The following is a 25571-nucleotide window of genomic DNA, read 5'->3' as shown; positions in this document are numbered from 1 at the left end:
CAGGACGAGTTAATGTAGACTTTAACAATGCAACATAACGTGGAAATATCTATACGCTCCAGTATAAAAGACGTCGCCTGCAGTGATTTTAATGGTGAAATGTAATCAATATTTTATAATTATATGCAATATAACTGTGCAATATAATGATGTGCAATGATATCTTAAAAAGTACTGATCCCCTGTTCCCCCTCCCTCGTAGCAGCCATGGCGACCTGTACAGTGTGCAGCGTTTTAGGGACGCTCTTTGTAACGGCGCTGGGCTGTGTGCGGTGCCTGCCGGTGGACGGAGAGCCTCTGTGTTCCGCAGGGGGACGAGCCAAGTACAGCCTCATCTTTACGGGCAAGTGGAGCCGCACCGCCTTCCCCAAGCAGTACCCGCTCTACCGCCCCCCGGCGCAGTGGTCTCCTCTGATGGGTAAGTGTGTGATTCCGGCAGCTCTGACGCTCTTTTGAGTCAGTTTCAGTTGCATCAAACATGAATTAAGTTTCTTATCATCCCCCCCCCCCCCCCAAAAAAAAATTGTAGATTGTGTCCCCTGGACTTCTGATGGGCTCGACTGCCTCTAAAACCAAATTATTATTATTTTTTTAATTAGCCATTTTAAATAAATAACTTTCTCCCCCCCCATCTAAATTTCGCCCCATAAATCATATCCTCCTCCCCTGGTCCAAATGGGATCTGCTCCTCTTCCAATGGACTTTGGAAAGATTTACTTTGAGGATCGCACTGCCTCCTAGCGGTCGGGAAAGGGTTTCTCAGTTTGTCCCAGGCGGCACTCTGGCTTCGGTTACTTTGTCCTGTTGAGAACTCCTTTTAATCGACCCAAGGATGGACGTATCTCCAGAGAAAACGTTAACCTCTACTTGGAGCCGCCCATGTCATTCTGTAAGTCATTGCAATTTTAATCGTCCCTTTGAAATCTCTCGAACGGCTTCGGCGTTCGGCCCGTCCTGTTTGTGATGGCCCTCTCAGCCAGTGTCACTCCCCTACTGCCTTCCGTAGCCCTGCCACTCTTTTTTTCAGCTAATGCTCCGGTTGTCTTTCCGCAATAACTTTCAATCTGTGTCCCCTGGTTCTGGATCCTTCCCCCATTGGGAACAGCCCAGATTGCTCATGGTTTTTGGATACCCCTATCAAATCTTCTCCTTTCCACCTTCTCTTCAAAGCCGCTCCAATTAATTGATGTTCCTCAGTTGCAGAACCATCCTTATGAATCAGTAATGTGGTAAGTTGTAGTATAACATTAGCTGCATTTATTTTGTTGGATGGCGTTTTTAACCATTAATCAGTTATCCTTGAGACACAGAATGTGACTGCTTCCATAAACCTCCAGTTAAATCTGAGAAAGCTAAGCACTGGGGGAGGGGTTTATGAGACTCCAGTACTGAGGGAATGCTGCACCGTCAGAGGGTCAGTACTGAGGGAGTGCTGCAATGTCAGAGGTTCAGTACTGAGGGAGTGCTGCACCGTCAGAGGGTCAGTACTGAGGGAGCGCTGCACTGTCAGAGGGTCAGTACTGAGGGAGTGCTGCACTGTCAGAGGGTCAGTACTGAGGGAATGCTGCACTGTCAGAGAGAGGGTCAGTACTGAGGGAATGCTGCACTGTCAGAGTGTCAGTACTGAGGGAATGCTGCACTGTCAGAGGGTCAGTACTGGGGGAATGCTGCACTGTCAGAGAGAGGGTCAGTACTGAGGGAATGCTGCACTGTCAGAGGGTCAGTACTGAGGGAATGCTGCAATATCAGAGGGTCAGTACTGAGGGAATGCTGCACTGTCAGAGGGTCAGTACTGGGGGAATGCTGCACTGTCAGAGAGAGGGTCAGTACTGAGGGAGTGCTGCACTGTCAGAGGGTCAGTACTGGGGGAATGCTGCACTGTCAGAGAGAGGGTCAGTACTGAGGGAATGCTGCACTGTCAGTGGGTCAGTACTCGGGGAATGCTGCAATGTCAGAGAGAGGGTCAGTACTGGGGAATGCTGCACTGTCAGAGAGAGGGTCAGTACTGAGGGAATGCTGCACTGTCAGAGGGTCAGTACTGAGGGAGTACTGCACTGTCAGAGGGTCAGTACTGAGGGAATGCTGCAATGTCAGAGAGAGGGTCAGTACTGAGGGAATGCTGCAATGTCAGAGAGAGAGGGACAGTACTGAGGGAATGCTGCACTGTCAGAGGGTCAATACTGAGGGAATGCTGCAATGTCAGAGAGAGGGTCAGTACTGAGGGAATGCTGCACTGTCAGAGAGAGGAACAGTACTGAGGGAGTGCTGCACTGTCAGAGAGAGGGTCAGTACTGGGGGAATGCTGCACTGTCAGAGAGAGGGTCAGTACTGGGGGAATGCTGCAATGTCAGAGAGAGGGTCAGTACTGAGGGAATGCTGCACTGTCGGAGGGTCAGTACTGGGGGAATGCTGCACTGTCAGAGAGAGGTCGGTACTGAGGGAATGCTGCAATGTCAGAGAGAGGGTCAGTACTGAGGGAATACTGCACTGTCGGAGGGTCAGTACTGGGGGAATGCTGCACTGTCAGAGAGAGGTCGGTACTGAGGGAATGCTGCAATGTCAGAGAGAGGGTCAGTACTGAGGGAATACTGCACTGTCAGAGGGTCAGTACTGAGGGAATGCTGCAATGTCAGAGAGAGGGTCAGTACTGAGGGAATGCTGCACTGTCAGTGGGTCAGTACTGGGGGAATGCTGCAATGTCAGAGAGAGGTCAGTACTGAGGGAATGCTGCACTGTCAGACAGGGTCAGTACTGAGGGAGTACTGCACTGTCAGAGGGTCAGTACTGAGGGAATGCTGCAATGTCAGAGAGAGGGTCAGTACTGAGGGAGTGCTGCACTGTCAGAGAGGGTCAGTACTGAGGGAATACTGCACTGTCAGAGGGTCAGTACTGAGGGAATGCTGCAATGTCAGAGAGAGGGTCAGTACTGAGGGAATGCTGCACTGTCGGAGGGTCAGTACTGGGGGAATGCTGCACTGTCAGAGAGAGGGTCGGTACTGAGGGAATGCTGCAATGTCAGAGAGAGGTTCAGTACTGAGGGAATGCTGCACTGTCAGAGGGTCAGTACTGAGGGAATGCTGCAATGTCAGAGAGAGGGTCAGTACTGAGGGAGTGCTGCACTGTCAGAGGGTCAGTACTGAGGGAATGCTGCACTGTCAGAGAGAGGGTCAGTACTGAGGGAATGCTGCACTGTCAGTGGGTCAGTACTCGGGGAATGCTGCAATGTCAGAGAGAGGGTCAGTACTGAGGGAGTGCTGCACTGTCAGAGGGTCAGTACTGAGGGAGTGCTGCACTGTCAGAGAGAGGGTCAGTACTGAGGGAATGCTGCACTGTCAGAGAGAGGGTCAGTACTGAGGGAATGCTGCACTGTCAGACAGGGTCAGTACTGAGGGAGTACTGCACTGTCAGAGGGTCAGTACTGAGGGAATGCTGCAATGTCAGAGAGAGGGTCAGTACTGAGGGAGTGCTGCACTGTCAGAGAGGGTCAGTACTGAGGGAATACTGCACTGTCAGAGGGTCAGTACTGAGGGAGTGCTGCACTGTCAGAGAGGGTCAGTACTGAGGGAATACTGCACTGTCAGAGGGTCAGTACTGAGGGAATGCTGCAATGTCAGAGAGAGGGTCAGTACTGGGGGAATGCTGCAATGTCAGAGAGAGGGTCAGTACTGAGGGAATGCTGCACTGTCGGAGGTGTGGTCCTTCGTGTGACCCATTAAAACCAATAACTATTCTGCTCTTCAGTATTTTTAAAGCGGAGCAATGTCCATTTTAATAAGGAAGGACAAGATTAGTTGGTGAATCTACATGCCTTCAAATAAAAATGAGGAAGAGGAAATGTTCTTTTTCTGAAAAGGTTAACTTTAAAACTAGTTTGAGGTACTCCAGCCCATCAGGAAGTCCCAGACACTTTTGAAGAGCATGGGAGTTAGCCCTGGTGCCCGAGCTGTAGAGTAATGGGTTAGTAGAATTGATATGTTGATGAATGGCATAGATGATGTAACAATGATATCAGATAGACATGTGCTAGTCTCTCGATAGGATGGAATAATTCAGGAGTAACACACCTACTCTAACTAATATTAATTGATTGGTTTAAAGCAAGTGCCAGAATAAAACTGCCATCTGTCTAGTGAAGATGGGCCACGTCTATCCGTGACCCAAAGATCCAGATTATAATGGCAGTACAAAGCATTGGCCATTATTTATATCCCTCAAACATCACAAAATAACAGATTGTCTGTTGATTATCACATTACTATTTGTAGGGAACTCGCTGTGCACAAACTGGCTGCCACATTCCCTACAACAGTTCATTGGCCATAAAGCACTCTTGGGCAGCGAAGATCATGAAAGGCATATATAACTGCATGTAATGTTCCCTTTCACTACCTTTTTACTCGGTCTCTATATAATGGGAACAGACCTGATTGGTAGTGTCTTGGGTGTATTTTCATCCTTTCTATGCTTCATTTGTACTTAGCTTTGGCCTTTGACCTTCTTTGTCCCCTTGAGTGTTGTTGTCATTTAATGTATCCCTTGAATTGGCTTGTCTAACGGTGTTCCTTCCTGCTTCCATCTTGGTGTGTGCATATTCATAGGGATAAACCAACCTCTCACACCAACTCTTTTTTCGAGGACATCTCTTTTTCAGAAGTTCATGTCCCTTTTTGATATCCAAAAATATTGTTGGGTACAAATAGAATTTGTTTTTTTCTTTAAAAATGTGCTATTTGTGGAGCAGGGTATCCTTTATTTTCGGGATGGTGACCATCACATTATCAAATCCACACTAATGACCTTTAGAGAAGGAAATCTGTTGTCCTAACCCTACATCTGACTCCAGAGCCACATCAATGTGGTTAACTTTTAACTGCCCTCAGAAATGGCCCAGCATTCAGTTCAAGGGTATATAGGGATGGGCAACAAATGCTGGCCTAGCCAACGCCACCCACGACCCATGAAAGAATTAAAAACAACTTGAGGCTTAATGAAAAGATTGAATCCACCTTGCTTGTATCTTTGCCTTCAAAGTAGAAGAAAATGCTCCAATGCTCATCGTGGGGGTGGGGTAGGTAGGAGAAAACGCTCCATGCTCATCTTTTGGGGGGGAGTTATAGGTGGAATCAGGGTATTGAACATAATGATCAACCATGAGCGCAATGTGAACGTGTGGAGTTTGCACATTCTCCCTGTGTTTGTGTGGGTTTCGCCCCCACAACTCCAAGATGTTCAAGGTAGGTGAATTGAACATGCTAAATTGCCCCTTAATTGGAAAAAATGAATTGGGTGACTAAATTTATTTTAAAAACGTGATCGTAATGAATGATAGAACAGGCTCGATGATAATGAATGATAGAACAGGCTCGATGATAATGAATGATAGAGCAGATTCGATGATAATGAATGATAGAGCAGATTCGATGATAAGGAATGATAGAACAGGCTCGATGATAATGAATGATGGAACAGGCTCGATGATAATGGATGATAGAACAGGCTCGATGATAATGAATGATAGAGCAGGCTCGATGATAATGAATGATAGAACAGGCTCGATGATAATGAATGATAGAACAGGCTCGATGATAATGAATGATAGAGCAGGCTCGATGATAATGAATGATAGAACAGGCTCGATGATAATGAATGATAGAACAGGCTCGATGATAATGAATGATAGAACAGGCTCGATGATAATGAATGATAGAGCAGGCTCGATGATAATGAATGATAGAGCAGGCTCGATGATAATGAATGATAGAGCAGGCTCGATGATAATTAATGATAGAGCAGGTTCGATGATAATGAATGATAGAGCAGGCTCGATGATAATGAATGATAGAACAGGCTCGATGATAATGAATGATAGAACAGGCTCGATGATAATGAATGATAGAACAGGCTCGATGATAATGAATGATAGAACAGGCTCGATGATAATGAATGATAGAACAGGCTCGGTGATAATTAATGATAGAACAGGCTCGATGATAATAAATGATAGAACAGGCTCGATGATAATGAATGATAGAACAGGCTCGATGATAATGAATGATAGAACAGGCTCGATGATAATGAATGATAGAACAGGCTCGATGATAATGAATGATAGAGCAGGCTCGATGATAATTGATGATAGAACAGGCTCGATGATAATGAATGATAGAACAGGCTCGATGATAATGAAGGATAGAGCAGGCTCGATGATAATGAATGATAGAACAGGCTCGATGATAATGAATGATAGAGCAGGCTCGATGATAATGAATGATAGAACAAGCTCGAAGGGCTGAATAGCCTCCTCCTGCTTCTGTTTCTCTGTGTATGTTTCTATTTGTGCATCCTGAAATTAGCTGTTGAGTTGTTCTCCGTAGGTGCACTGGAAGTCCCTGGCTCACTGTTGTAGTTGATGTAATTTGGGTGGCTTGGTATAGTACCCTTTTTGGGTGAGATTTTATACGAGGATTTCATCTGTCCTCGGGTGAAGCAGTTTAATAGCTGATCTTTGTGGGATCTTGCTGTGTTGTTCGACATGACGACAGTAACTGCTTCATTAGTAACTCATTGGCTGAGATGTGAACATAGAACATACAATGCAGAAGGAGGCCATTCGGCCCATTGAGTCTGCACCGACCCACTTAAGCCCTCACATCCACCCTATCCCTGTAACCCCGTAACCCAAAAATTCCTCCTAACCTTTTTGGTCACTAAGGGCAATTTACCATGGCCAATCCACCTAATCTGCAAGTCTTTGGACGGTGGGAGGAAACCGGAGCACCCGGAGGAAACCCACGCAGACACGGGGAGAACGTGCAGAGTCCGCACAGACAGTGACCCAGCAGGGAATCGAACCTGGGACCCTGGCGATGTGAAGCCACAGTGCTAACCACTGTGCTACCATGCTGCCCACTGTGCTTTGTGATGTGCCGATGTCATGAAGAAAATAGTTATATAAGCACGCGTCTTCTTGAATACTGGCAAAGAGCGCTGATGATTTTTGTAAAGCTGTTCTTTAGTGAAGGAAGCAAAAGCTTGGATCATCCCCCACCTCCTTCACGCACCCTCCCCCGATCTTAAAAGGGAGCCCACTTCCCTTAGTCAGGCAACATTGGCTGCCTGGTATCGCGCAGAGATATGGGGCTATCGAATAGGCTCCCTGTCTTGAATTGTCGTAAGAACCCACCTGGCTCAATAATGTCAGGGCTGCATGGTGACACAGTGGTTAGCACTGCTGCCTCACAGTGCCAGGGACCCAGGTTCAATTCCAGCCTGGAGTGTCTGTACGGAGTTTGCACTTTCTTCCCCTTGTCTGCATGGGTGTTCTGGTTTCATCCCGCTGTCCAAAACTGTGCCGGTTAGGTGGATTGGCCATGTTAAATTGCCCCTTAGTGTCTAATGATGTGTAGGTTAGGTGAGATTACGGGGTTACAGGGATGGGGCAGGTGTGTGCCTAGGTGGGGTGCTTTTTCAGATGGTTGGTGGAGACACGATGGGCCGAATGGTCTCTTTCAGTACTGTAGGAATTCTATGGTCTAAGGAAATCTACTGTCCTTATCTGATCTGGCCTACACGTGACTCCAGACTCACAGGAATGTGGCTGACTCTTGCCCTCTGAAAAGGCCCCAGCAAGACATTCAATTCAAGGGGCAATTGGGAACAGGCAACAAACACTGGACTGGCCCGTGACTCCCAGGTCCCTTGAAAAAAAAAAAATTATGCGGTTTCTTCTGAGGCACAATATCATGGAACACTTTTTTCACGCGATTAAATTACTGAAACATTTTATTTCCCTCTTCCTAAAACAGTGGTCACCCACAGCAGCGACTACCACATGTGGCGGGTGGGTGAATATGCCAGCAATGGAGTGCGGGAATTTGCAGAGAAAGGTGAGGCGTGGTCTTTGATGCGAGAGGTGGAAGCATCAGGCGAGAAAATCCAGAGTGTCTACGGAGTTTTCTCGGCACCAGCTATCCCAAACGGCATAGCACAGACTTCGACTGAATTTGACGTGCATGCCAGGCATCCCCTTGTGAGTAAAATTCAAAATACTGCAGATGTTGGAAATCTGAAATAACAATAGGAAATGTTGCAGAGACTCAGCAGGTCTGGCAGCATCTGTGGAGAGAGAAACAGTAAATGTTTTGAGTCCGTATGAATCTTCCTCAGCTCTGAAGACGTCACATGGACTCGACGTTAAAAGCAAATTACTGCAGATGCCGGAATCTGAAAGAAAGACGGGAACATGCTGGAAAATCTCAGCGGGTCTGACAGCATCTGTGGAGAGAGAAAGGAGTTGACGGTTCAAGTCTGGTTGAGTCTTTGTCAGAGCTGGAGAAATTGGACAGATGATGAGGTTTATACTGCATTAGTGGGGTGGGGTGGGGGGGGGGATCAGCCTCTACCAGTGCCGCCAACTCGAGCACAACTGACCGCCTCCCTTCTCACCATCTCGGGCCCTGAACACTCTTTTCAAGTCAGTCAGCGCTTCGCGTGCCCCTCCTTCAATCTGGTCCATTGCATTCGCTGCTCCCAATGTGGTCTACTCTACATTGGAGAGACTAAACGCAGACTGGGTAACCGCTTTGCAGAACACCTTTGGTCCGTCCGGAAGCAGGACCCAGACACCAGCCTGCTCGCTCATACCCGTCCTTGACTTGCTGCACTATTCCAGTGAAGCCCTATGCAAACTGGAGGAACAACACCTCATTTTCTGACGAGGCATGTTACAGACTTACGGACTTTAACATTTTGAGTTCAGTAACTTCAGATTGTGAACTCCCTCCTCCATCTTCACTTTTAAAAATTTCTATCCATTTTATTTTCATCCATCAATCTGTTTTCCCCTCATCGTCGTCTTCCCTCCCCCCCACTTCACCCCACCAGGGCCATTTGGTCCATGTTCAGGTTGACACACTGCGTACCTTTGTTCTGCCAGTAACACATTCTGATCAGCACCCTTCTTAGCCATCCATGATCACGCCATTTACATTCCCTTTGTCTTTTTGTCCCACAACATCTCTGTCAATCTCTTGTAGTAATAATAATAATAATCTTTATTGTCACAAGTAGGCTGACATTAACACTGCAATGAAGTTACTGTGAAAAGCCCCTAGTCACCACATTCCGGCGCCTGTTCAGGTACACAGAGGGAGAATTCAGAATGTCCAATTCACTGAACAGCACGTCTTTCGGGACTTATGGGAGGAAACCGGAGCACCCGGAGGAAACCCACACAGATACGGAGAGAACGTGCAGACTCTTCACAGACATTGATCCAAGCCGGGAATTGAACCTGGGGCTCCGGAGCTGTGAAGCGGCAGTGCTAACCACTGTGCTACCATGCTGCCCATCTCTTCCCTAGTCTCCACCGACCACTGGCCCTATATCCAGTCCTTACTGCTCCACATCCCCTCCACCCCACTACATATAAATGTCATCCTATTTCCATAAAAGCAAATGACTGCGGATGCTGGAATCTGAAACCAAAGAGAAAATGCTGGAAAAATCTCAGCAGGTCTGGCAGCATCTGTAGCTTTGACAAAGGGTCATCTGGACTTGAAACATTAGCTTTTTTTCTCTCCCTACAGATGCTGCCAGACCTGCTGAGATTTTCCAGCATTTGCTCTTTGGTCATCCTATTTCAGTCCTTTCCAGTTCTGACGAAGAGTTATCCAGACTCGAAACGTTAATTCTGTTTCTATCTCCTTAGATGCTGAAGTCTTTCCATCATTTTCTGTTTTGATTCTCTTGTGTGTCCACTTGCTTGTGTTGCCTAGCCTATGACCACTACTGGGAAAGATTTCATCTTCTCTGAATTACCTGAATGAATATGTTAAAACATTGAATAGAATGACCTTAAACTGGGGGGGGGGGCTTAATTAAAAAATTGTTACTCTTGGGACACATGATTTATCCTAGAATGATGACAACACAGAAGGGGACCATTTGGCCCATTGTGTCCATGCTAGCTCTCCAAATGTAATCCAGCTAATGCTCTGGGGACACAGGTTCAATTGCCATCATGTCAACTCATGGAACTTATATCCAATGACTAAATCTGGACTATAAAAGCTAGTCTCAGTCCTTTGAGGAAAAGAAGTCTGCCATATTTACTTGGTCTGACCTACGTCTAACTCCAGACAGACCCACAGTAATGTGGTTGATTATTAGCTACCCTCTGAATTGGCCCAGCAAGCCAGTGAGTTCAAGGGCAGCAGGGGCTAGACAACAATTACTGGCCTCGCCTGTTATAGCCACATCTCTCAAAATACAAAGGAATCAAATGTTACATTATAAGTGGTCAGTTTTTTTTACCCATTTTAGACCATCCACAGTAATTAAAGTTATCCCTCAGGTATGTATTCACCAGGATTCATCATAAGACATCACACAACGTGAAATTGCTTTAGCCCACTTATTGTCATAGAAATGAGGAGACAATAGGAGTGTGGTGTCCTTGCAGATCAAACAGAAGTAACAGATTCATCAGTAAATCAGTGGGCAATGCAGGCCAGGAGGTTCACTGGATTGTTGTCTCTATTATGCTGAGTCGAGCTAGGCAATGATAGGTAATCTACACTTGTACTGGTGCCTGCTGGAAATGGGAATGAATGGTAACTGGGTGAAGGTGCGATGCAGCGTTATTACAATCTGAGGTGCAGTGGAGAGTTGTTGATTATTTGTGGCTTTACAGGCTCGGGGATAATCCTGGCAATTCACAACTTGACGCAAGCCAGTCCTTCATGGTAGATGTGGCAATCAACTACGACAACCAAGCAGATTCACGAATGGAACCTGGAGTCCACATCATCCCTGGGGATTGCAATTTCATAGAATTTACAGTGCAGCAGGAGGCCATTCGGCCCATCAAGTCTGCACCAGCCCTTGGAAAGAGCACCCTACCTAAGCCCACACCTCCACCCTATCCCCGTAACCCAGTAACCCCACCTAACCTTTCTGGACACTATGGGCAATTTAGCATGACCAATCCACCTAACCGGCACATCTTTGGACTGTGGGACGAAACCGGAGCACCCAGAGGAAACGCACACAGACATGGGGAGAATATGCAGACTCCGCACAGACTGTGACCCAAGCGGAATTGAACCTGGGACCCTGGTGCTGTGAAACAACTGTGCTAACTAATGTGCCGTCCGTCGGTTCATATGCTTGGGAGGGCTCCCAACTCTTCGGTGGGTGGGGGGGGGGGGGGGGGGGCGTCCCGATCTCTCTGTGGGGAGGTGTCCAGCTCTCTATGTGGGAGGGAGGGTATTCCGATCTCCGTGGGGGTGGGGGAGGAGAAGGGCCTCAATGGAATGTTTTCTATTTGCTCCTGACAATCCTGCATGCTAATTCTCTAATGGACAAGGCGTAGGACGTTCTATCAACAAGCTTCTGCTTTAACATGCACTGCCTGAATGTAATCTATATCCACATTTGGGTATCCCTAGGACTTGACTCCTAGGTTTTGTCTAATGGGAGGAGAGAGCCAGGCAAACAGAAATTCAACATGTAGAATTTTCAGTTCCTTGGTTTGATACCTCTTGAGCATCCTGCTAAGCTTCTTTGCATGCAAGATACCTGGTTGGTCAAATAATAAGGCTCAACCTTTGGGGGAAGAAGCCTGCTCTTAAGGTGCACTTGAAAAATTAAAAAAGGAGCCAGTACAAATGGAATCTTGTGCCGAATTGTAACATTTCATCAAGGATGGCAGGTTACCTAAAAGGGTCAAGAAGGGCAGCGCAGTGGTTAGCACTGCTGCCTCATGCACTGAGAGCCCAGGTTTGATCCTGGCCCAGAGTCACTGTCTATGTGGAGTTTGCACATTCTCCCCGTGTCTGCATGGGTCTCACCCCCACAATCCAAAGATGTGCAAGGTAGGTGAATTGGCCATGTCAAATTGCTCCTTAATTGGAACAAAATGGGTCAAGAGTTTTGTTGAGTGATCTTGAAAAGCGAACACCCATCAGTAGACATCCAACCTGCAACAGGTGAGAATGGTTTATCAACCACTGCTCTAACTTGTTATTCTGGAGGTCAGTGGATATCGCACATCATTCATACACCTTATTTTGGGGGTCAGTGGATATTGCACACCAATCATTCATTTTAATTATGTTTGTGCATTCAAACATAACCTAAGGTACACAGGTGATCATCTTTTCGCTTATCTCTTATATAGACATTTTGGACAGAAATCTATGGGCCCCCACTTCAGGTTTTCAGGTAGGTGGGAAGGAGCCCATAAAATTTCCTGGGTGCTTCCTGCTGTTTGCCCCGACCTGTCTGAAATTTTACACGAGTGAGATGGGTGAGGCCTAAGGTGCCCCCCACTGACCTCTTCAGGGCTGCTTCCTTTCCCAACTCTATCTTGAGGCTTTGTGGAAGAGGATTAAGGACAAGGACGAAAGGGAGAGGAGGGGTGGTGGGGGGGGGGGGGGGGGGGGGGGGAGAGGAGGGGTGGGGGGGAGACGAGGGATGGGGGGGAGAGGAGGGGTGGGGGGGGGCCCTACTTGGGCCTCAATTGGGAAGGTGAGACACCTCTCCCATGGGTCCCCTTTCCCGAGCACATGCCCACACTCAAGGTCTGGGATACTCTTTCCCTTCCTACTATGATCCAGCTGCCATTTGTGCCACCCCTCCGGTCCCAACAATGAACCATCCCACACTTGCTAGCATCCTATCTCCTGGATCTTTGCCTCAGGGGACTGCATGTTTGACCAGTGACCAACACTCCCAGTGGCGTTGCTGAGATGATTGAGCTGCCGGTCCATCTGATTGGCTGGCCGCACTGAGATGGGCCTTCCTTCACAGTGATGGCGGAAGTCCAGCCTTCAGCCAAATAATGCTTGCTAAATAATTGTGGGGCAGTCAACATTGATGAGAACAAATTCCCTGCTGCGTTTTTCAGATAGCAGAGTGGGATACCCACCAACAAAAAATGTTGAACAGCAAGAGGTTTATTCTTCATGGCTTTGGCCACTTAATGGGTCCTTGTGGTAAGCCCTCATTCAACATGACTAACCTTGTTCAGTGTTAGTTCTTGCAGACTGCTGAGAAATCTCAACTGGCTTACAATTCTATGACGCTACTGTTTCTTACAATTCCCCACCTTTTAGACTTCTCACAATCAGCTCTTGACGTACTCAGCTATTGGCAAGTGACCCCAACTTCTTAAATTAGATGCTGTAGGTAACGTACCAAAATTATTAGAATTATCAACACAAACGCTTGACCTGTTACTAAAATAGCATTCTCAATAAGGTAGTTTGGCTCATGTTGCAGACGGACTCGATTCTTCTAGATTTTGGATTTCCTGGAAATCCTGTACGATATCTTGGGTGTTGTGCCTCAATTTATTTTCATCAAAATCCTTAGCCTATGATCAATGTGTCTCAAATTCTGTACTTTGCCAATGATTATGTTCCCCTCTCCGATGCTCAATGTCCTCATCGCCAATTTTGTGTCCACGGGATTGATGCTCGGAGGCACAGAGGCTGACAAACAAAAGGAGTTTCATGAACGAGGTATGTCCAGTGCAGACTGCTGCTTCACTCTGCACAGTTCCCCATACTAGCAATTGGTGTCATTGCCTATATAAGTATACTGTGCTCAGTGCTGCTTCTCAGAAATCAATATAAATGCATCCCATCTTTCTGCGCAATGCCAACCTTTAAGACCAAAATGGATTGGAGAGTACCATGTTACTGTGCGTGTTATACAGTTGTGAAAGACATACAGCTAAAGACAGGAGGGGTAAGAGATTGTGGATTGAACAAGACCAATTGCTGTGTTTTGTGCTGCAAGGTCCCACTGGGCTATTTAAAGGGATTTGAAAAGGGAGTTTCCCGCAATTCTGAGCCATCAGGACTGTCGTGACCCAAATGAAATTGGGTTCATTGACATGTGCCTTGGTGGTAACTATATCCATGGACCTTGGATGAAATACAGCTGCTAGTGAATGGGACTCGGGCCGAAACAAATTTGAGTGGGTAGTCTGAGATCTTGCATGCATCAAATTGGAAAGACTGATCGCACATGGAGGGCCGCATCCTGCCAGAACAGGGGCGCAACGCGGCCGGTATCTCCTGGGAGTGTCCTCCCCCGGGATTCCCGATGGCCGTTATGCCTTGCAAACCAGATCGGTCTCATGGACTAATTAAAATGAAATATACCCCGTTGTTTGAAATAGTCATTTTTTTCACCATTTTTGTGTAGAATATCTCTCAGGTTTTTAATTTATTTATGGGATGTGGACATCAATCCCCACAACAGCATTTACTGTTCATCCCTAATTGCCCTTGAGGAGGTGGTCGGAGTTCTTTCTTGAACTGGTGTGGTGTTGGAGAGGAACATCCAGGAGTTTGACCCAGCAATAGTGAAGGAACGGTGATATATTTCCAAGCCAGGTTATTATGTGACTTGGAAGGGAACTTGGAGGTGGCTGAGTCCCCATGTGTCTTCTGCCCTTTTTTCTGGTAGGGGCTGTTGAAGGAGCCTTGAAAATTTCCTGTAGTACATAGATGGTGTACACTATTGCCACCGTGCGTCAGTTGCAGGGAATGAATATTTGTGGATGGGGCGCCAATCAAGCGGGTTCCTTTGTACCGGATGGTGGCAAGCTCCTTGTGTTGTTGGAGCTTCACTCATCCAGGCAGGTGGAGAGTATTCCAATACATACTCCTGATTTGTGCCTTGTAGATGGTGGATAGGCTTTGGAGAGTCCGGAGTTGAGATATTTGCTGCAGGATTCCTAGCCTCTGATCTGCTCTTGTAGCCATCAGATTTATATGGCTTCAGTTTCTGTTCTGGTCAATGGTAATAGCCAAGATGATAGTGGGGGATTCAGTGATGGTAATGCCATTGAGTGTCAAGGGGCGATGGTTAGATTCTCTCTTATTGGAGATGGTCATTGCTTAGCACCTGTGACACAAATGTTACTTGCCATTTGTCCATCTAAGCCTGGATACTGTCCTGGTCTTGTTGCATTCGGTCAAGTGTTGCCTTGATGTCAAGGGTAGTCAATCTTACCTCACCTCTGGAGTTCAACTCCTTTGTCCATGTTTGAACCAAGGCTGAAGTCAGGAACTGAGTGATCCTGGTGAATTCCAAACTGAGCACCAGTTAGCAGGTTACATACATAGATACATAGAAGATAGGAGCAGGAGGAAGCCTTTTGGCCCTTCGAGCCTGCTCCGCCATTTATCACGATCATGGCTGATCATCCAACTCAATAGCCTAATCCTGATTTCTCCCCATAGCCTTTGATCTCATTTGCCCCAAATATGACATCTAGCCGCCTCTTGAATATATTCAATGTTTTAGCGTCAACTACCTCCTGTGGTAATGAGTTCCACAGGCTCCCCACTCTTTGGGTGAAGAAATGTCGCCTCATCTCTGTCCGAAATGGTTTACTCTGAATCCTCAGACTGTGACCTTTAAGTTGGAAACCTAATTTCTTGGTGCGCCAGATGCTGCTCCTGCACTTTTGAAGCAGGGTCGATCCCCTGGTTTGATGGCAATGAAGTGGGGTATATGCTGGGCCATGTGGTTACAGATTATGGTTGTATGGAATTCTTGCTCTGCTGTTGATGGATGGCAGTGTCTCATGGATGCCCAGTCTTGGGTAGTTAGTTCAAAATCTACCCGGGTAGTCTGGCCAGTTTCATTCCTTTTTGACTTAGGCTTACCTGGCCATTTCAGAGACGGCCACATTGCTGTGGGCCTGGAGTCACATGTAGGCCAGATTAGGGAAGGGTGGCAGATTTCCTTCCCTAAAGGACATTAATGAAATTAGATGATTTTTATCAACAACATTTAACCATGGTTTCATGTTATCAAATGTTTAATTCCAGATTTCCTGCCATCTGTAATAATAATCTTTGTTATTGTCACAGGTAGGCTTACGTTAACACTGCAGTGAAGTTACTGTGAAAATCCCCTAGTTGCCACATTCTGGCACCTGTTCGGGGACACAGAGGGAGAATTCAGAATGTCAAATTCACCTAACAGCACGTCTTTTGGGACTTGTGGGAGGAAACCGGAGCACCCGGAGGAAACCCACGTAGACACGGGGAGAACGTGGAGACTCCGCACAGACAGTGACCCAAGTGGGAATTGAACCTGGGACCCTGGGGCTGTGAAGCAACAGTGCTAACCACTGTGCTGCCGTGCCGCCCATACTGTGGTGGGATTTCAGCCTGGGTCCCCAGAGCATTCTCCTGGGTTTCCTGATTACTAGTCCAGATCCACAACAAACTACTCAGTTCAAGGGAAATTGGGGGTGGGCAATACATGCTGACCCAGCCAGTGAGTCCATGTCTCCTGAGATTTGAGGTTAACTGTACAATAGAGCTCTTTATCCAGTGTTTATGCGTCAAAAGAAAATAGTGTTCAGGTTAGTACAATTCTTGAAGCTATGTCGCTCGTTGCTGATCTTGTGCGCATTATTGGTTTTGAAATTGCCAACAGAATCTTAACATTAGAAGTCCTTGGAAATATTCAAGGATTAATGCAAAAGCTGGTGAACACTTTTCCTTTACATTTCCAGGAAAGATCCTCCTGAGCATCTATCTGTATACTGACAGCCCAATCGGCATCGATTGTCCGCCCACTTCAAGGCATCGTCCACTTCATGGCATTCCATCTTATTAGCATTGAAAACTAGCAGCCTTTTTCTCCTGAATATCGGTCAGGCATTTGGGGAGAAGTTAAGCTGCGGGTATAATGAACATTAGTACAGTTTTTCACCCTTTTGAAGTCCAGTTTAAATGCTGCACATGTCCCTTGATATTTCGCATGGATAAATTGTGACCGTTTATGACGGGTGGTTTGCTAAACGTTTATTACTGAAATACCACAATATTTGGACAGCATGGCCTGGATTCGGGTCAGAGAATTCCCTGGGGGGGGGGGGGTGTGAGAATCGCACCCCGCCACGACGACGCCGTCTTCACCATTCTCCGGCGCCATTTCTCGAGTGCCCGTGGGATTCCCGCCACCCCGGTCAGGGGTTGCCCCCCCGGCGATTCTCCGGGCCCCGATGGGCCGAGTGGCCAATGAGGTTGGACGTGTCCCGCCGGCGTGGATTAATCACCTCCCACATGGCGGAACCTGGAAGGTGAGTAGGCGGGGGCCGTCCTGGAGGGGGAGGGGGTGGATGGCTCCGACCCCCGGGGGGGCGGACCACAGTGGCCTGGCCTGCGATCGGGGCCTACCGATCGGCGGGCGGGCTGGTTCTGTGGGGGCCTATTTTATTTTGCGGTGGGCCCCTGTTGGGCTCCGCCATATTGCCCGGGGGCCGGTGCAGAGAAGGGAAGCCCCGCGCATGCACGGAAATACGCCGGCTGTTCCTCGCATGCACGGGCCGTTCCGCGGCGGCTGGAGCTGCGGGGACCACTCCGGCGGCAACCTAGCCCCCTAGAAAGGTGAGAATTCCTCCCTTTCGGGGGCGGTTGACGCCGGAGTCGTTTGTGCCGGTTTTCATGCCAGCGTGGGACATAGCCCCATTATTAGAAAATCCCGCCCCATATTTCTCCCCCATTTCCTCCGACCTGCTGTTTCACTCCCCACCCTCACATCATCCCTGTTTAAGACGGCATTTGTCGTCTTTTGCCTGCTTCTTAGTTGACTCCCAGAGTTGTTCCTGCTGACCGGCTCTCTTCCTCCTTATCCCCCCCCTTCATCACATGAGCTAATTTTAATCGACGTGATAAGGCATATTGTGCATTATTCCCAGTTCGTCAAAAGCACCCTGTCATGAAGTTCTGTACTGGAATTGTGAATTTGTAAATTGACCCAATGGGCCAGGAGGGATAGATTAATATGTTAAATAGATTACATTTTGCTGTGTTTCCAGTTACATTGAATCATGTTTGCAAGATGAAAGGTTAGCAGGGCAATTCTTTTGCTTGAAAGGGCTATTGTCACCATGGTAACACAAACTTTGCAGGCGTGGGAAGAAACATAGGAGCAAGAGTCAGACACTTCATCCTGTGTGTAGAGATGAATACAGTAATGAGATGAAATGACATCACTACCTCACCTTTCTCACTCACCCCTGCAAATTGTTTTATGTAATGGAGTATTTAAAAAAAAAACCTGCTTTGAATATAAGAACGAGGAGCAGGCAATGTAACTCCTCAAACATGCTCTGCTATTCAATACGATCATGGCTCATCTTCATTGCCTCATCTTCACCTTCCTGCCTGCTCCACATAACCCTTTATCCCGCTACTAATTTAAAAAACATATCAATCTCCTCAGATTTGGTGTCCACTGCATTCCTGGGATAGAGAATTCTGCAGATTCATGGCCCTTTCAGCGAAGTAATTCCTTCTGTGTGTTTTAAAGCTGCCACTTCTCAGCCTTTAACTATAGCCTCTCGTTCTAAAATGCCAAACAAGGGGAAACATCCACTCTACGTCAAGCCTGTCAATCCTCTATAACATCCTTTATACCTCAACTTGATCATAGAATCTCAGAATTTACAGTGCAGAAGGAGGCCATTCGGCCCATCGAGTCTACACCAGCTCCTGAAAGAGCACCCTACCTAAGTCCACAGCTCCACTCTATCCCCCTAACCCAGAAACCCCACCTAACATTTGGACACTATGGGGCAAATTAGCATGACCAATCCACCTAACCTGCACATCTTTGAACTGCGGGAGGAATCTGGAGCACCCGGATGAAACCCACGTGGACAGGGGGTGAATGTGCAGACAGTGATCCAAGCTAGGAATCAAACCCGGGTCCATGGCGCTGTGAAGCAACAGTGCTAACCACTGTGCTACTGTGCTGCCAAAGCTAATGTAAGGCCGGGATCTCCTCTCATTCTTCTAAACTCCAGCGAGTATAGGCCTAAATTGCCCAGTCTCTCTTCGTAAGACCATCTTCAGCCCTGGAATCAATCTAGTGTACATTTTCTGTACCGCCTCTAATGCATTTGTCTTTCCTCGAGTAAGGAGACCAAACTGTGTGCAGTACTCCAGATGTGATCTCACCAATGCCCTATGTAGTTGTATCAGCACTTCCCTATTGTTATACACTACTCCATTAGCAGTGAATGCCAAAGTTCCATTTGCCTTCCTTATTACCTGCTCTACCTTCTAACGTTCTGCAATTCGTGCACAAGGACACCCAGAAAATTCAGCACCGAAGCAGTTTGAAGTTTCTCTCCATTTAGGTCATGTGCCTTTTTACTCCTCTGACCAAAATGGTTAACCTCCCCCTTACCCACGTTAAATTCCAACTGCCAAACTTTGGCCCACTCACTTAACCTCTCCGTATCCCTTTGTAAATTTCTCATTTTCTCATTGCAACTTGCTTTCCCACCTATTTTAGTGTCATCTGCATATTTGGCTGAGCAATCTGACCCTCCATCCCATTCGGCAGTCAAACATAAATAAAGATGGAAAAGGGAATTGCAAGTAGGAGTCACAAACTGGAAATACTGATACTGTCATAAGAGATGATATAGAACATAGAACAGGACAGCACAGAACAGGCCCTTCGGCCCTCAATGTTGTGCCGAGCCATGATCACCCCACTCAAACCCACGTATCCACCCTATACCCGTAACCCAACAACCCCCCCCTTAACCTTACTTTAATTAGGACACTACGGGCAATTTAGCATGGCCAATCCACCTAACCCGCACATCTTTGGACTGTGGGAGGAAACCGGAGCACCCGGAGGAAACCCACGCACACAGGGGGAGGACGTGCAGACTCCACACAGACAGTGACCCAGCCGGGAATTGAACCTGGGACCCTGGAGCTGTGAAGCATTTATGCTAACCACCATGCTACCCTGATGGATTGTATGGTCAGGAAACCTTTCTCACAGAAGTTGTAAAGCTGTGTGGAGACCATTTCTGTGAGACATTCAGCAACGCAGACATAAGCCATTCAGAGAATAAAATTACATAAAAGTAACTAAGTGGGGCAGTGATGCAGGGCACAGTTGGTGAGAATTTGAAGTAAGCTTTCTGGAACTCTTGAGGCCAGTTTCCTTACGGTGAGCCTCCGTGACTTCAGCACGTTCACTCGAGAAACCTGTGGACCCAGCATCTTCCCAATGCTAATAACAAACACCGCCTTTTCAGAACAAAAGAGAATAATCAAAGAACGTGAATGCAAAAAATGTTAAATTATATATTACATCTTGTTTTTATTTCCCCTTCTCATCCTGCCCACTGCATGGGAACTAGCTGAGGAAAAAAATCAATCCGCATTGTGCAAGTTGAAATGTTTGTAGTGCACTGTCAACCAGCTGATGCTCACTGTTCTGCTTGCGTTGTCAGAATACATAAGGATTAACCAAATTCTTTGTGCTTATTCCTAGATGTCCTTCATAGTTCGCATTGTACCAAGTCCAGATTGGTTCGTAGGTGGTGACAGCATCAATCTATGTGAAGGAGATAACTGGAAAGAGCAAATGTCTGTAGACCTGTATCCTTACGATGCCGGGACAGACAGCGGTTTCACCTTTTCTTCTCCAAATTTTGCTACTATTCCCCAGGACTCTATTACAGAGGTAACCATATCATGAAAGGTTAAGGTGTCACTCCTTAAATAGGAATTCGGTGTACGTTTGTCAGTACCTCCAATAATCTAAAATATCCAATCTATCTTTCTAAATGGACCAATAGCTTAGTTGATAAATGGAGGAGGTACAGACCAAGGAGATTGCATGCTTGCTTCCTGGAGTTGGCTGGTGGGACGGTGGGGCGGTGGGGCTATGACAGGATTGATCTGTGCTGTGATGCATCTATGATTTAATATGAAAGAAGAGGTAGCCACTGCCAAGGGTCAAATAAGGAAGGACACTTTTGAAGGTAAAGTCACCATAGTCCCAGATGATCATAGACTGCTTTCCCCTTTTGGAGGTACAGAAGGACAGTAAGTATGCCATCACAGTTCAGAGTGCCAATTGGAGATGACGGGTAGCATATGTCTGTGACTTTGTACCCTATCATCAGTCAATGCAAGTAGGAGATGAAGGGCTATGGGTACTAGTGGCACTGTACCTACTTCCCGTAAAATACAAGGGGAGATATTTTGGCCATAATATAAGCTGAGTTTCTTTCTTTACAAATATTAATCTGTGAATCACAGTGTTGGTTTAAATTGAGATGTTAAAAGAGGCTATGATTAGTGTGAATATAAAAGATAATTTTACCTAAGTTACAAGAAATCTGGTAATATTAAAGTAACTGTCAACTGGCAAAGAAATACAATTCCACGTGTAAGGTATAAAGAAATAAGAGGGTGTGTTGAGTAATTAACATAATGGGTCAAGAAAATTGACACTCATCTGACACTTGATATGTTGGATGTACTTCATCATTCAGGTAACGTCAAGCTCACCAAACCACCCTGCAAACTCATTCTTTTATCCCAGAGTGAAACAACTCCCTCCGATAGCCAGAGTGCTTCTGACAAAGCTGAAGGACAACCGGTTAATTGGGATTTTGCCAGCTCAGTCCAACCTTATTCCCATGGGCAATGAGATTGATGACACTGTGTCAGGTGAGTTGTATAACACTCCCATTAAAAACTACGTCACTTGCAACACAGTCTTATTTTTGTCTACATTGTTCAATGCTGGTCGATTTGAACTCCAGATTTCCATGTTATTTGCTCAACAAACCTGGGATAGGACTAGAATATTGAATCAGCCTTTCAAAAAGTGCTGGCAGGATGGTCTGAATAACCTCCTTCAGTGCTTCATATGTTATTTGATTAGCCATCGCTTTACTAATCCTCGTAGTTTTAACTCCCACTTTCGGACAAATATTTATCCAACTCCCTTTTTTTTGGCCCTCCAAAATAATCAATATAAGAAAACCTGCAGGAACAGATCATCTAACCCATCAAGGCTGCCGCTTCTGCTGTGTTCATGGGGAGAGATGGTGCCCAAATAGTAATGTTACTGAACCAGTAATGCAGAGGCCCTAGCAAATACTCTGGCAACATGGGTTTGAATCACACTGTGGCAGCAGGTGGAACTTGATGAATACATTTGGAATATAAAACTACTCTCAGTAAAGGTGACCGTGAAGCTATCGCCGATTGTTGTAAAAACCCATCCGGTTCACTAATGTCCTTTCAGGGAAAGAAATCTGCCATGTTTAGCTCGTCTGGTCTTTACCTGACTCCAGACCTGCAGCAATGTGGTTGACTCTTAACTACCCTGTCAAATGGCCGAGCAAGGGCAATTGGGGATGGGTCACTAACGCCAGCAACACCTACATTCCATGGAAGCATAGTCCTTACTCGACTGTCCTAATCAATGGCTTTCTTTCCTTCCCGTCTCCATAAAGTAAACTGACTGATAAATATCATAATTTGCAATCCCCTTTCTGAACAATTGCTTGATTAAATTATCTATTTAAAATTGTCAATTGATCCAGGATTAATTACGTGTAACCTGCTTCACATCCCCTTTGTGAAGGAGGGAAATTGTCAACACTTCACTTATGATTCGCTCTCTAAACTAAATGCTATTTTAAAATCAAAATTTATGAAAGCACAGTTATGAATCAAGAGGCTAGTTCGTCCCTTCTCCACCCAACCATTTTTATTCATCCTAGGGCATGTGGTAAAACAGACAACTAATAACTTCTACAGCTTCTGGAAATTTAATAACAGTCCAAATAAAATTTTCTCTCAGCTAAACTTAAAACCAATTTGACAATGTAAGACTCCAAATTGTGAAGAAAAATGTAGAATTATTTGAGTGAAAACTCTCTGCGAAGGAGGCTGTTTAGGTGAATGCTCCATTGTCAGAGATGTTGTCCTTTGGATGAAAAGCTTTGGGCAGGATTCTTCGGTTAGGAGACTCGGTGCGATTCAACTAATTGGGACGAAGTTGGCCACGTGTTTCCCAGCGCTCAGTGGCAGGGAACACATGGCTATACAACGAGACCTGCGTTGTACTCAGCGGGGAATGTGCAGCCGAGGCTGCATAAAGCCTTGTTTTGTCCGCTCGCCGGAACTCCTCTGTGGCAAGAGATCGGGACACTATTTTTAAATGGCGTCCCAATCTCAAGAGGCTCCTGAAGCATTGGTCCCCGCAGTGCTGAACGGTGCTCGCTTGAGGTCTCCGAAGCGTAGGGGATGAATCCCAAAGCCTTGGGTAGCTCGGGAATCTGCATATTACAGTGAAACTAGCTGTGCCGCTCTAATATGCAGATTTGCCAAAAAGAGATTCCGCCCACAATGGGCGGGATTTACACCGCAACATTGCAAGCTACATTGATCCTAATGCAGGTCTCTTGACTTTTATCAGCTAAGCTGCGCCACAGTGAGTTGCTTTCCGGTTATAATGCGTCCCACTACTCTCTAACTTCCAGTCAGGGGCTCCTTTAGGTAGGAGATTTGGGGGGTGCATGGTCCCCTTATTACAGGGGTCCCTGGGGAGGGTTCCCCCCATCAGAGGCCTCCCTGTGGAAGGGGATAGGGTGGAGGGAAAGAGTCTGCTCGAGGAAGTGTGGGATGCAGTGCCTTGTTGGGGTGGGGGAGATGGCCCTTGGATGGTCTCTACTAGCGTGGCCTGATGCGATGGACCTCATGGTAGGGTCCACCACATCGTGTTCACGATTGCTGAGACCACAGGTGACCTGCACCCACGTGATTCCTGGCCACAGGGATCAGAGAATCATGGGAGGCAGCAGCATCGGGTGACGGGTCCATTAATAGATGTAAATAGGTCATGTACCCCCTGCCAGCGCACATCGTGGTTCTCTTTCACACCGCCAACACGGGTGAGGTGGTCGGGGCATTGTGTTTGGGCACTGATCCCCAATTCTTCCCCCCAACGCCTGATTCTTCCTCCCATTGGGGAACACATCAGAGAATCCCGTCCTTTACCTCCTGAACAGGGAGATAAAAGATCCTGATGTTATGCCATTATCCAAAGGACAGTGGGTTTCCCTGGTGGCTTGGTCAACACTCCTTCCTCAGGCAACAACACCATATTTACTTCATAACATTCGATGCAATTCATATATAAAATCTTTGTAGTTTAATCATTGTAAGTAATTTATTACCACTATTTTTAAAAAATAAAACTGGTTGCATTTTACATCGAAATTTATAAGGGATATACTTTCCTTCTGCTGCAATAGAGCTTTGAGATTAAATAATTGCAACTAATTGATATGTTCATTGCAGAGACCCCCTTGGACTGTGAGGTTTCCACCTGGTCATCCTGGGGTCTGTGCATGGGGAAATGCACAGAGATGGGGGTGAAGCGCCGCACTCGCTACGTCCGACTGAAACCAGCCAACAGCGGTAATCCATGCCCAGAGCTACAGGCGGAGGAGCCATGTGTGCTGCACAACTGTGTCTAACAGCGACACTTGGTGACAAAGGACCACCTTGACACCCTTTGTTGGATTTAATTGGCTGGATCTCGCCAAAGATGGATTCCCATGCAACAATTTAACTAATTGTCATTGATTCAGGGTTTCAAATGACAACTAGACTGACTGTCATTCCATGTAAATGCTTTTTCTATCCCTTTGATGTTGACTAAACGAAGACTTAAGTTTTCCTCCATCTCATTTACCATCAATATCTTGGTGTACAGCAATTACTGTAAGCAATGATTCAAAACCATACTCAGCGGTAAACTAATCACTTGAGTAAACTCTTAGATTGGACTGCAGCCTGGAAATCACTCCGAGCATCTTTGAATTATTTATATACCGTGTACATTTCAATTTCACACCAGCATTTGAGTTTTTCTGCCTTTTAGTGTTGGTGTGAATAGCAACATGTGAGTGCCTTCCAGGTTCTTGTTCTTGATCCATGATGGTATTTGTGTGGGAAGATCAACAATGGTTGGAATGAACATTTTATAATCTGAATTTATTACCTGGCATGTTATATGCAGTAGCTAATTAATAGCTTAAAGAAAATAATGATGGAAACTGATTTGAAAATGGCCCAAGTAATTTGTATTTTGTGGGTGTTCTCATTTAAGAGCCGTCTTGTTCCACACATTTATCAAGCGAGTGTGTTTGGTCTTAACAGATCATAATGACGGTTCGTAGACAGAGCGCATGCTATCTGGCGACCTTTGTGAACTAATGGACATCAACTTTTATTGCAGTGTCATTCAGATGACATTACGCACACCCACCTATTCCCTGAGAAAGAGGGTGCATTTTTAATATTGGTTTCAGGCATTATGTACCAAATTGCAATATCATTTTACCCAGTTCTGTCTTTCTATTCCAATCGAAATTTAAAACTTCCAGTATTCGTATTGTGCTTGGGTTAAAGGAATGTTTTCAATTTGGTCTGAGTTTTCTCTCTGTCTCTGCTGAACAGGGAGATCTTCTTCAATGGGATGTTTGTCACAATTGGTTTTCTTTTCCTTGGCGAGAGGCTTTCTAGTGAAGCTGTTGCCTCTTTAAGATGACTTATTTGGCTCGAGTGACCAGACAGAATTGTGGAACAGGTCTGTAGATGAGTCGGGTGGGATGGGATGGAGAGACGGAGGTTTTGAGTTTGATACACGTGTCTGTCTTGCAGTCACATTCCACCCAGTATGTTGCAGGA

At 46.3% G+C, this 25571-nt stretch overlaps 1 protein-coding gene across 1 annotated transcript; it reads left to right on the top strand.

The window, feature by feature from the left end:
* On the top strand, positions 1-24672 carry spon2b (spondin 2b, extracellular matrix protein). The gene is made up of 6 exons (XM_038793318.1): positions 1-101; positions 203-418; positions 7806-8029; positions 20344-20535; positions 21353-21530; positions 24177-24672. The coding sequence occupies exons 1-6, from the start codon at positions 92-94 to the stop codon at positions 24353-24355; spliced, it is 999 nt and encodes a 332-aa protein (XP_038649246.1). The 5' UTR covers positions 1-91; the 3' UTR covers positions 24356-24672.
* The last annotated feature ends 899 nt before the right edge of the window (positions 24673-25571 follow it).

This window comes from Scyliorhinus canicula, chromosome 3, assembly GCF_902713615.1.
Source record: "Scyliorhinus canicula chromosome 3, sScyCan1.1, whole genome shotgun sequence".
Lineage (NCBI taxonomy): Eukaryota > Metazoa > Chordata > Chondrichthyes > Carcharhiniformes > Scyliorhinidae > Scyliorhinus > Scyliorhinus canicula.
This window is presented reverse-complemented; position numbering and strand designations above follow the sequence as displayed.